This window comes from Echeneis naucrates, chromosome 11, assembly GCF_900963305.1.
Source record: "Echeneis naucrates chromosome 11, fEcheNa1.1, whole genome shotgun sequence".
In the NCBI taxonomy this organism is placed as follows: domain Eukaryota; kingdom Metazoa; phylum Chordata; class Actinopteri; order Carangiformes; family Echeneidae; genus Echeneis; species Echeneis naucrates.
Genome location: NC_042521.1, coordinates 15744865 through 15758451, shown reverse-complemented (window position 1 = coordinate 15758451; position 13587 = coordinate 15744865). Strand labels below are relative to the sequence as shown.

The 13587-nt window shown below is 38.9% G+C and overlaps 1 protein-coding gene across 3 annotated transcripts in view; it reads left to right on the top strand.

The window, feature by feature from the left end:
- ctdp1 (CTD (carboxy-terminal domain, RNA polymerase II, polypeptide A) phosphatase, subunit 1) overlaps window positions 1-13587 on the top strand; it is a 64691-nt gene that overhangs the window by 15500 nt on the left and 35604 nt on the right. For all 3 annotated transcript variants that reach the window (XM_029514941.1, XM_029514942.1, XM_029514943.1), the window contains 3 exons: window positions 371-512; window positions 640-870; window positions 3040-3190. In XM_029514941.1, coding sequence (XP_029370801.1) covers window positions 371-512; window positions 640-870; window positions 3040-3190 — 524 coding nt within the window. The remainder of the gene's footprint in view (window positions 1-370; window positions 513-639; window positions 871-3039; window positions 3191-13587) is intronic.

The following is a 13587-nucleotide window of genomic DNA, read 5'->3' as shown; positions in this document are numbered from 1 at the left end:
TAGCCGCACATGGTTCAAACAACTCAAGGTTAATGAGCTTCTACACATAGATTCGATTTAAAGTCTTTGTGCCAAACATCAATAAGTGTTATTCAAGCAGAAACATCTTTTGGTGGATTTCACCCAAACAATCCACAGCTTTGGGAGGTTCTTAGAAAACTACTGAGGTGGCAAAAAAGTAAAGGGACAGTGGCTCCAAAAGTCAAGTCATCCGTGTAATCTTTGTAATATAATTGACCTGGCCATAATTTTCCCTTTTTTCCTCCCAGGAACGAAAACTTGATCGTTGTTCTGAATTATTCAGTGTAGTGAGTTGTGTATTTTGTTATGGCTTTTAGTTCTCAGTTCAGAATTTTGTCCTCATTCACAGGCACAGAGAAGGTCCGTCAGGCACAGGGCTGCAAGCACCTCCATGTTATCAACCCTGACTGGCTATGGAGCTGTCTGGAGCGCTGGGAGAGGGTGGAGGAGCAGCTGTACCCACTAAAGGAGGACTACTCCAAGACGCCAAGGTAAAGCATCTGGTGGATCAGTCAGTCATCAGTCGTGGTCTTATAAGCCACCTTAATTCTTGTGGAGGTGATACACTGTCTTGTGAGATAATCTTGATTCTGACATCTTGTTTCCTGTGCATTAAAGGAGCAACAGTCCAGCAGGTTTCCCTGACAATCAGGGCTCTCTGCAAAAGCCTTTTTTCCACCCAGCTCCCATCCAACACAGACCTCCACCTCCAGCCCCAGAGGTCCGCACCTATGACCCCGTCACAGGGAAGCTGATCCGCAGGGGCCCTCAGGTGTCACGGCCACCACCCTTTCTCCAGGCGTCAGGGTCTTTGTTGCTCTCTGATCCCAGAGAGCAGTCCAGTCTCAGGTACGGCAGGAAATTAATAGCATTTCTGCAACTTAAGCAATCGATCAAACAGGGGTGGTGACATGAAACAGATGAAAACAGCTCACAACATAAAGGTTTACAGGAGGTTTTGGTTTGTGTTGCAATTGGAAATATAATTGAATAGATTTCCTGTTTGCAGCAGATTATTTTAGGTTAGCTGTTTTTAGATAATATTGAAAACAATTTTTGCTACATCATCATTTAAATTATTATGATAATTATGGTATTAATAAAACTTAATAACAGGCACAAGTGTGTATTAATCCACAGCTGAACATTACTCCCCAATTAAAACATTTAATCTGTTTACTAGAAACTACAGGTTAATTTGTGACCAGATCAATGAAGGGAGAAATGCCAGTGCCAGTTTTCACAGACAGCATCCAAGTCTTAAAAGTATTAAGAGAGACAGAATTTGGTGGGTTGAAAATACAAGTTTCAATGAAAGGAATTACATCTAAAAGTATTCTTCCCAGAGTGAGTAGAAAAAGAGCTGCTTGGCCACATCATAATGAAATTTCACATCATATTCTTTACAAACAGCTATACCCAAAACTCAACATCAAACCAATTTGATCAAAAATTATGTTTTATGTATGTTGTGTTTACAGTATTTACACATTTGTCTTCTTATTTATTTAGATGTTGTGTCAGGTTCTGTTATCGTTGTCAGGCGTTTGTCTCTCACTGCATTCCTCCAGAGATGGTGCTCCTTGGGGGTGGAGCACAATTGTAGCTGTAATGTATTATAGTGGGAGTTGTGCTATTGATATGTTTCTCTGTTTAATATTGACTGCCGATTAGCTGAGAAACATCTTAAATATATGGATTTGCCCTCTACACCTTGTTTCCAACCCTCCCCTCTCTGTAAACAGAACAAGTTTGTGTAGTGCTGCAATATTATTTGAATTATCCCCATCGGTGACACGCATCACTTTCAGCTATAATCTGAGGGACAATAGCACAATGAAATGCAGCTACTTCATGTTACAAGGGGAAAAGGTATCCCGTCAATGGTGTAAGATAAGATACTTATTTTTAAGTGTTTTACAGTCCTCCACTCAAATAAATTTTTGTTTTTGTAGCTGTGTTCTTTTTTTTTTTTTAACCACTAACAGTTAAACTAGACTGACTTGGCAGGTGCAAGAAAAGCTTTCCGTTTTTGTCAGGGTCACCTTTGTGATCTTTCATTCTCCTTGTCAATGATTTGTTAGTGTCAGTGCTAATGATGACCATCTCCTTTCTGTGTATTTGTTTCACATTGATGTTTTTCACTAAAGGAATACAATTCTGACTTTAAGGCTCCTCACTGTTCAGTCACGCCACCTTAAAATGTTTTGAACCGAATGTGTCCGTGATGATAAATGCAAATTTATAATCACAAGCATAAAATTGGCCCACTTTATTCATGGTTTGGAGGCAGCGTGGAGGTTTGGGGGAGCCGTAAAATCTTGGGTTTAATCATCAAAGAAGATCTTCGCAATTAGGCACTGTCATTAGGAAACATGGAAAGACCCCTCTTCCCACTTTCTTAGGATTTTTATCTAATGAGTTGTTGTTATAGAGAGAAAGCCTTTGTAATTCTCTTCATTGGTCTCCAGGTTAACCTTCGCTCTTTTTTTCAGTGCAATCTACATCTGTAAATTACCGGTGTTGTGAAAAATGTCCTGGTTTTGTGCAGAGTTATGTGGAGTGGAGGTCCTTGCGGTACTCTAAAGCAACATTGTATAGGAAAGAAGCATGACCACATACAATTTGAAATAAAAGAAGGATAAATATCTCTTAGATCTTTCTATGAAATGCAATTGAATATAAGAACAATTTATCTTAATTGATTTTAGCAAATTTATCTTTCAATTTGGTTGATGACAGATTTTTCAGTTAAATTGAAATTGTTAAGTAACAAAAAAAAAACAAAACAATTTGATCCAATGGAGATAATTTGATATGAACTCAAAAACAACAGATACCGATGGCATTGACAGTGAATTGAAAGATAAATAGATGTCACCACTCAGATCACAATAAATACTCGTTATCTCCAGCTTTCCATTTTCACAAGAAAATCTAGCTAGTCAGTCTTTTCAGATAGTATCCTTTTCCATTTTTGAAATGTTTGAGGTTCTTTTGTGCATTGTCTGACCACAGGGGTACTTCAAAGAGTCAGGATGACGCAGCAGCATCCAGCCAAGATGACGAGCAGCCAGGACCATCTCGTCGGAAAAGGCAGCCGAGTATGTCAGAAACAATGCCTCTGTACACACTCTGCAAGGAAGACCTCGAGAGCATGGATAAAGAGGTAAGGCCAGAGGAAAGACGCACACTGTTGGCTCGCCCCTTCCATTAATGTGCCATCTCAAAAAAGAAAGCTCACTTATCAGTATAGATGAGAACGCCTCAAGAGGCTTGGAAATCTGTAATGTTAATATGGTGACTTTTTAATGTATTAGCTAGTTAAAATATACATAATGGACCATAAAAAAAGATAGGTTAAAGGTAAGTGCATCCACCTGTGCCGCTCTGTACAGAGCTTTGTGATTGTCACCATAAATAACTGAAAAAACCGTGTTAACTTTCAAGCTGTTCTTGCATAACAAAGGCCATGTCAAATTCCTTTCCACTTAGCTGTTGTTAACTGTATCTGATTAGATAATGTGAAGTGCGATCTCCTTGTTTCCTGCAGCTGGATAAGTAATGAAATATTTACACTCTCAGCTATTTCATTTAGAAACTACAAAAAGCATTGCCACTGCCTGAAGCCTTTTACAGTACACAATTAACTAATGTTAGGCCAAAACGAATGAAAATAAACAATAACAATTATTAAAACAAAATATAAGAAGAAAAATGTATAAAGAAGAATTTAAAAGAAAGTCTGTCAATTGCAGATCACTGACATAAAAGGCAGAGGGCTGACTCACCAGATGTGTTGGTAGAACCTCTAAATTAAAGGCAGTGAAAGATCTGAGACTTCTTCATAGGGGAGAAAAGTGAAAGGCAGTTGCTTATAAAAGGAAGGTCATTTGTATCTGTAGAAATGTATAACAGGATTTAAAGAAGGCGCGTACCGGTAAGTGTAGGCTCCAGAGTAGTGTAATGTCTGGCTGCAGCCTGCGGACCATAAGGCGCACTATCAATGAACGGGTCTATTTTCATACATAAGGCACACCGGGTTATAAGGCGCATGATAAAACATATTTAAAGGGAAGCTCAGTACGTCCCGGTATTACAAAAAGTGGCGAAGGTAAGTGTACTGTGTACTGTTCTCTGATTGGTTTATCGTTGCCAGCAATAGAAAACACCTGAGTTTAGTGTGACGTTAGAACAACATTGTATCCCAAAATTTTATTGTAATTGGATTAAGATATGAATTTGAAAATTGGGTTTGCATGAAAAACCTAACGTTGGCTTGACGTCTAATTATAGTAAGGTGACATTGACTAAATGTTGGATGATGGTTGCTTGCCAGCACTACATAATTAGTTATCTAGCGTTGTCTGATGTTGCAGCCCATATCCAACCAAGGGCCAACGTTAATACAACGTCCCTGTGTCACCTGGGAATGCTCCGACAATCCATCAAGTGGAGCGGCTTCGTCGCTTACCAAAGTCACACTAAAACATTTTGACAGATTTTTGAGCGCAGTGTACCACATAAAATTGGCTCGGAGTCAGTAAGCACAACAAGAATTCATACATAAGGCGCACCGGATTATAAGGCGCACTGCGGATGTTTTTGAAAATTTAAGGATTTTAAGTGCGCCTTAGAGTGCAAAAAATATGGTAATTTTTCGAATAAATAGTTTGGGTAGCCAAGTAAGGAAAGAATTCCATTAACTCTAACTGACCTAGAATAAAAACTTGTATCATCAGTTCAAAATTGATGGGGGGTAAAAAATTATTTCATTGCGATCGCATTTGTAAAATCAAAGACGCTGTGTTCTTGCGAACATCTACTGTTTGTGTCACCTTGATGGATATTTGTGTGGTGTAAAGGATACTATGTCGTTTTCTGTGGTAACATTTTAGGATTGACTGCCTTTGCCTGCCTGTGTGCATATTTTTTTGCATGTTATCTCTTGTTACTTGTGGGTAAACTTATATATTGCATTTTACCACATTGTCATGTTTGAGATTAAATAGTTTAGAGTTATGGATTGAAATGTCATTTCACTAAGCACTTCTAGTAGATTGTGTTTGGCCCAAATATTGTACAGCTATTAACAGTGATGAATACGTCAAAGCTGCAGCTTCTTTAACACTCCATCCCCCTTACATTTCACATGTATGCGGGTGAAATCATCACTAATGTCTGAGAGCTGTGCACCTCCTGCTTGGATAATACTCTTTAATGGAGGCTTCACTCTGCTAATGCTTCAGTGGGGAAAATGTGCAAAGTAGATACTTGAGATCTGCAAAGAGCCTCTCAGCAGGTGATTATTCTAAAGAAAAAAAGCTTTGTGGCTTGTTCACATGGGATGTGAAATTTGACAAGCATTGTTTGAATTGAGGTCACATGGCTTGGGTTTATTATTATCCCCGTACTAGGAGTAGGTCTTTGAAAATCTGCAATAATTTTCATTTAACTACTTTATTTTTCCTGTCTCTTCTTTAAAAATCTATCGCATTCAGGTAAAAACAAATGGTGTACGTCCAGCAGAATATTTCACTCATAGTCATTATTAAAGCGGCACTAATTGAAGAGAATTAAATTAAAGAGAATCAAAATGACCAGTGGATAAACTAACAGTGTATAATCTTAAAGGGGTGATGCAAAATGTCAACGATTTATCAGTCAACTCTTCAACTCTATGATACAGTTAGGAACTCATGGTTTGTTTGGTTGTTTTACTGCCCACAACTTTGCTTTTTTGGTTGACTGCACCTTGTTTTCAAGGTTTAATGATGGTTACAGGAAAGAAAAGCAAGTTTAGAAATCCATAAGAGACAGCTGCACATTATGCAAGATTTGAGTGGGGTCTATTTCAAAGATATATATAATGTTGGGCTACCATAAGAATTTCTCGAATAATGAGACTGGCAGCACGCATTTACTGTTTAAATCATGGGGTTATTTATCCTGGAGAGAAACAGCGTTTTAAATTGAAATTAATTGAATGACCTGGATGTCAGTGTGATTGGCCTTGCTGCAAACGACAAACTGACTTACTTGGTGCAGATCAGTCTGACCAGTCATTAACTCAATTGAATTCTGTAGTTAAGCTACTCTGAAGCTCCAGGCGACAGTTCAGTCTAAAAACTGCTTTGCCAAGCCATTCTGGAAATAGACTTTTTTTTCCGCTCTCTCTCTCTCTCTCTCTCTCTCTCTCTACGTTTATGAAGATGATGCTCGGCTGCATCACATATTCTATAAAAATTTCTGACCCATAATATTGTCAAAGCCAATGGCTACTCAACTCTTCCCATTACAGTTTATATTCACATCTCAAAGCACTCAAGGCATTATATAATATAGTCTTTTTGGTATGTGAGAAGGAAGCTAAGATATAATTTGATGACTTTGGAAACAATATTGGAATTTGGAAACTTCTATACTATAGAAGTATATATTTAAGTGCAAATATGTGTGGACCATAGTTATATTACATTATTATTACATTTACATTATATTTTTAGACTATGAAATTAGTCAATTAGCCAATTAAAAATGGTAGGCAGGCAGTATTTTGGACACCCCTGTCCTAAAGGCAATTGTTACTGCCACCACTCAATTTGTTCATCATGCACTGCAGAGATGAGGAAAAATAGGACATATTTGCAAAGATCCCATCTGTCTGTTTGTGCCTATTAGGCAACATAATGATGGCAGGAGGAAGCCAACTGGAAACATTTTCCATTATTAATCTGGCAGTGGTACGTTATGTCAGTGGTTGGGTCAGACTTTTTGTGTGATTGAGTCACCCAGGTGGTGAGGACCTGAAAAGGTTTTCTCTGTCCCCCTTCTTGGAAAATGCAGGGTATTTAGGAAGAAGCGGCCGTGCTATTTTAAAGGCATGTTTTCCATGATGATTTGAATGAACGTCAGCAGTATCATTTGGAAATAGATCATTTTGAGTCATTCTTGATCACATATTTTTTTGTGAGAGAAGACCAGAGCAGCAGAAAAAATGTAACTTTACTCGCTCCCTTGTTGTTCGATGTTGAAGCAATGAAAGTTGATTAACTGTACAGAGGCCCGGCTCTTAGGAACAGGATCATGGACAAGCTCAAAATTGATGTCACTAATGTGGCCATTACTCATCTTCAGACAAGATCTATTCTTTCTCAGAACAGTACGAATATGCCAAAAATGTCAGTACATTTAATCTCATCGCACATTAATTTGTATTGATCTCACATTGGCCTCTTTTAAATGCCAAAGGTCTGCTTTTATCTTTCATTAACCACTAGCAGTGTGCAGTAAAACATTACCATCATGGCTCAGCCTTAACATTTACAATCAATTAATGGGCACCCACTTGCTTATGTAACACAATCAAAGAGGCCGACTGAGTGGGTTAATGAGGTGTCCAGTACTCACATCGCCTGTTGTTCCACAAACAACACCAGCACTTATTGTGTAAATTCAGTGGCTGGAACATAAGGCCGAGTCAAGATTATCATTGAACAGAGAGTATTTTGCCTCCTGTGATAGTTTTTGGGGAATTGTACCTCAATAACCCCTGCCCTTTCAAGCCTCAGAAATGCTGTGGATGCCATCATATATTGAGAGTGAAAATGTCAGACAGATTTCCGGGCGCTGATTTGCCTAAGAAAAACGTTTGAAATGCTAGTAGGCTTCAACACATGCCTGAAAGTGAAAGCCACATTTATTAAGACTGTCCAAAAGAATGCTCTTGTCTATAATCTGGATGTGATGTAGTTGGACTGATGTCGCGGTCAGTTGTCTTTATCAAAATAACAAACACAGACTTGACTTCGATTTGTTAACTGTAATGAAAACCCATAAGATGACAATCACTAGAAAATAAAATCGGATAAGGTAATGAAATAAAACTTAAGTAAAATGTTAATGAGCAGGCACTGTGATGTACAATTAAGCTCCAATATATCACTGAAGAAAATGTGACCACACCACAGTATACCTGGATACAATAAGGAGAAACTTAATCGCTCTCCAAAGTCTAATGTAGAAAAGAAGTGAAGTGGAAGGTACCGAAGGGTCCTCTGTAAATAAACTGTGTTTCAAATGTCATCCTCATTGCACTGCTTCAGCTAAAGGGCATCCCGTGACATTCTTAAACGGTCTCGATGTTCAGGCAGGGGGGGAAAAAACAGTCCTAATTGGCTGGAGCAAGGTACACATTTGTATCAGGTAGACAATGTCACATTTAAATGCCATCACTGGTTACATGGTGGTGTGTGTCAGTTTACCTGGAGCAGCATGTACTGAGTGGCCCAGCAAGGATCATGTTGGTGTACATTCTAGGTGACCTTTCTTTAAAGTTGCTGTTCCACTGTTGGCTGTGTGCGCTGGAGCAGGATTCCTCCATCAGCCTGGTAGTCCTTTTTAAATAAATATTATTGTTTGTGTTATTATTAATGGCTAGCATTAGAGTATAGTAAGTTTTTGTCCTTCATTGCAGTGTGTCTGACTTTATTATTCTGTTTCTTTCATTGCGAGAACTATGGGATAGTGGCTTAATAATGTGCGTTACACTCATTCGTGAGAATCCACCAGGATCTAAGTGATATCATCAGTGTTGTCTTCAGTGTGTGGACACAGGCCTCTTTTTCTGTCATCTGCACCATTACATTTGTCGGACTCGTATAGTCAAATTACTACAAAGACACCAACTGTGCATGTGTCCTCCCAGTGCACTACATAATAAGGACATTAAGGACTGGATTGCAGTCAGTAGTGTCCACTGCAGTCTTTGTGTGCACACAAAGGGAAGTGTAATTGTGGCTGAAGGACACTCTTTGTCTTAGTTGCAGCATCACAATAGCTCTGTTCATGTTTTCTGACATTTTGCAATTCCCTTGGGTTTCTTTTGGTTTAAAGCAGCAACCAGTCATCAATCAAAGCCTTGGTGAAAAGTAACTGCAAAAACAGTCATTCCAACTTAAATCGTACTGTGTAAAGAGCAATGCCTGCATGCAGATGCGATTTTGATTTAATGTAATTAAATTTTATTTATTTGGGAAGGGGGATCTTGCAGCTTTCCAGTTCACATACTATTAGTGAACTACAGCTTACATGCTAACCCTTCCCCTTCAGAATAAGGCACTTAATCATGAACCTTTAGGCATTAAAACACAAGTAAATTTTAATTACTGAGGACAGTGTTTGTAAGACATTGTAGGGTATCAACACTGGTCCAGTGTACCAGCTCACAGTTAAAAGAAATGCTGGTGAGTCAAGCTCCACAGGTCAATGACAAGCAAAAGGAATTGAACATTTAGCTGCAATTTGTTGTTGGCATGGCATGTGTGATGTCATCCAGGTCCTCGAAGATATGACCTATTAAGCCTTGGATCGAGGAATCAGGCACAGTGATCCCAACGCTCCCTCTGCCTGCAGACATTGATCTCACAGCCTTGTTGGGAGGTGATCCTCAGGGGAAGCTGAGGAGGAGCAGCTTTGGCATGAGTTTTCAGAATAAATAAATGTATTAATAAATTAATTATTCATCAAAATAGCAACAATAGGCATAATACTGTGTTTTTGTCCATCCAGGTGTGAGCAACTGTGCTCTGCCTTGGACTCTACCATATCGAATATGTGCCACAGAGTAGATATAGGCAATGCACCATATATAAGGTGTTTTTTGCTTCACAGCATCAGACCTACAGACAAGTAATTACAGCTTTGGTGTAAAGAATTGTGGCTGTCCCAGCAGAGCTTCCACAGATATAAAGTGACACATGGTGTGAAGGATTTGCGTCAGCCGATGTTGAAGTTTCTGTTGATTTAAAAGCTTCATTTAATTTTTCTCTTCCAAGTTTACTTTAACTCCAATGCAGAGCTCCTGCTCCGCTTACCAAGCTACTCCCATTAGAGAAATTCTAGACCAATAATTGCATTTGTCTGGCGTGAAATCCATGAGATTAAATAACAACTGATGCTTGGTATAGAATGAACACTGCAGAGAAGCCCTTGGGTGATGATGTGGTCATGTCATTTTTACTGTACTGTGCCTGATAAGGATGTGTCAAACATTACAATGTGAAGTACTTTGATATGCAGACAAGTCTCCTGGGTATCATTGGATTATTCATATCCCGGCTCTATTTTTGCACTGAAGATTGTATCCCTGCATCGCAGCTATAGCTGAAACGAGTTCCAGCAGTAAGGTCAAAAAATTCACTTCATTTGGAACCACTGAAGAAGCTAACGAACTTTTTAAATTATTTCTAAATTATTAGAATTGGGGTTGGCAAGATTTATTGCAAAAGCAGGACAGCACGTACCAATACAAGATGGACAGATTTTGAGAGGGAAGCAAAGAAATGCTGCTAACAGTAAACGGGCAGCAGCATCAGTCAAATCCAAAACTTGATGCTGTTTGTTTCGCCAGACTTTAATTGATTTCATGGTGGAATCTAATGAGGAGAACACGTGAAAAGAAACAAGCACTTGTTCTGTCTAAGACTTACATTTTTGAATTTCATCAGTTTTCCTGTTGTTCATTATTGTTAATTTACACTTTGGTGGGGAGTTTAGGTACCATGAACCTTTTTAGCCCCATAGGCTTGATAGGGGCCAAGGTTTTTGTATCCACTGAGTCAGAGCTGCAACTAACTGTTATTTTTATGACTGATTGACGTATTGATGATTTTCTTGATAAGTCAGCAGCATTGGTACAATATAAGATGTTTTCATCACAAATTCCATATTCTGTAAATCCACTATTTAAGAAATATGTCACATTCAAGACATTCAAATTAGGGATTACACAGTCAGCTCCCGTTTTAGAAAATAATTTTTATATATTGTCCTTTACTAAGGACTTTGACAGTCAATTCAAAAGCAATGATCGAATATGATGATAAAAATGGGACAAGCACAAGTGGAGCAGTGCATGGTGCTGTCCATGGTTCTGAAATATTCCCACATGTCAGACAGCTTTTCGCTGTTTTGCAGCGAAAGACCAGACCAGACCAGACCAGTGCTACAGGGTCAGCTGCAGTCAGCCATCATGCCAACACAACCAGCATATTACTGCTCCGTGCCATTTATTCTGTCAACCAATCACACCATATCGCCTGCCCCCCAAACTTAGGGGAGTGTGACTGTCCCACCTGCTTCAGTTTCCATTCGCACACAGTCCTTGGCAGTCTGACAGTAAGATCTCAAGTCATCTTGTCCACATCTGGTTCTTGCTTAAATGATTAGCCTCCAGTCTGCATTTGTTTTTCTTGGCCTAACAGCTTCAGAATACTGCATCATTGATATAAAACTCTGAAAATTCTGATCTCTGAATGAATTCTCTGAAGTGTTTAACGTTCTGTTCCAAAGTGATGTTTTCAACTCAGCCTTATGTAACTATCCTCGACTGACCTCAGCTGCAGTGTAGAGCGATTTTCTGAGATGATGGTGAAAAGAAATCAAAATCTTCCTGCTTGCTGAGCCTCTGAAGAATTCTTGTCTTAAGATTGTTGGGTTCATTTGTAGGCCTCTGCTTCACTTCCTGTAGGATTAGGTAGAGGTATGGTAAGCATGTATGGTGTTCTTTTTTCATTTTTTGAAATGGATGCTGCCTTTGTTTCAATAGCTGGACGGCATCTGGCCTTTGATGGAAATTTGAGTTAACCCTACTGTGTCTGAGACCTGTCAAGACACATTTTAGGTTGCTGGACATTTCTTGACATTTTTATATATTTCCTACAAAAAAAGGAAAATGATAGGAAACAATGACAGGAAGTGCTTCAATGCAGCAAAAACAGATTATTCATGTGCTTTGGTAGCTTCTCCTTGTTTTCTAGGTATCATGTTTTGTTTAAGCCAGTGTAAACATCCATGTGTATATACATGTTCTATTCATCTTATTTGTGCAGGGTCAGTGGTCAGCCAATCTGACCAGCTGACAGGGCGGAAAACACAGGACAAATATATATAGACCTTATGGGCAATTTAGAGTCACCAGTTAACCTGCAACGCCATGCGATTGTATTGTGGGAGGAAGCTGGAGTCCCAAGAGGGAACCCACACAGGCACAGAAAATGCAAATTCCACACAAAGATCGAACCCAGAACCTTCTTACGATGAAGCAACCGTGGTAACTTCTGCCGCCCAACTATAAACATAATCTTTTCAAAAACCAAGTTTCACAGGTGCTAAGAAAATATATTACAAAGGGCAATTAATTAAACTTTCAGCTAAATCTAAATATATGATATGTTTTTTTTTTTGGCTGTAGTTAATAAGTTGATTATTGAACAACTTAGCAAAGTTCCCAATTGATAGTTTGAGTCTGTAAATTGGTTTTCCTGGCTCCTGCTTCAGGAACTAATTCAGTATTAAATTTAATATTTCATAGCAATATTTTACATTTCTGATAGCCAATCATTTTTACCCAGCCAAGCCCAGCAAATAGTAAGCATCATGCCATCATGCCTGCCTACCTCTTCTCTTAAACATTTGCATTAACTCAGTTTCCCTTGTACCTCAGCTTTTTATTGTAAATGCACCACCACCGCATCGTACTCTGCCCACCTTAAATCACCTGTCAACAGTATTTCTCCATCCAGCAATCACCTGTCTGCCCTCCTTTCACCAGTCTGTACCTGTCAAAGATAAAGCCAGTAATTTTGGAAGGGAATAAATCTTGTATGGTGCCTATTCAGTGGATATGTGATATGTGAAATGGCCTCTGTGGGGTCCTCAGTCTGCATAAGACTTCAGCTCCTCGTACAATAACTCAAACAAAAGCAAACTTGAATTGCCCAAGACAGTGAACAGCAAGTGACTGTGGCGGTGGTCTTATGCCTCACTGCTGTGTGTCTGCTCAGATATGATATCAGACTTGGAGTTCAAGTGAAACCTTGCGCTTCAAAAACTTCCACAAGTCTCTGCCTGACAATGAACATCTTTCTTTAACATACACAGCCTTTGTTTTTGTGATTTAAATCAGTATTTTTACCTGCATAAATGTACCCGTTTTCCCCCTCCAAAAATGACTTAATGTTACAGTAATACCGAATGGTGCTGTAAGTGCAACATGAAATGAGGAATGTTGCAGTGAAGATTATTATTATCTATTGGGAGGCTGCATGTAATATCAAGAAGGTGTGCAAATTTTTACCCTAACCCGACACAGTGTCATTATAGCTTGGCAATTTTTAATGTTTTACTGATGAATAATAAACCCTTTTTTGTTTCCATTTAATTTTTTATTTGGGTGAAGCAATAACAAGGATAAGGCTGAAACCTGTAAAAATGTAAGCGATATTCAGTCTTGAATATAATTTCAAGGCAGGAACTCAACCAAAACCTTGTTTGGCCGCTAATTTTGTCTGAGTTGGCCTCAGCTCATTTGAACCGGTGGGGGGCAAACAGCAGTTCACTGCTCCCACAGTAACAGTGATACCTGATTGCTGTCTTTCGTTTAAAATGAATGACTGTCTGCTTCTTTTGCCAGACATTAATATTTCAGTGTGAGTTACACCTAAGAAAGGATTTGATTCTGAAGCTGAAATATTATCCAGACTTTAGAAGTGAAATATTGATAGC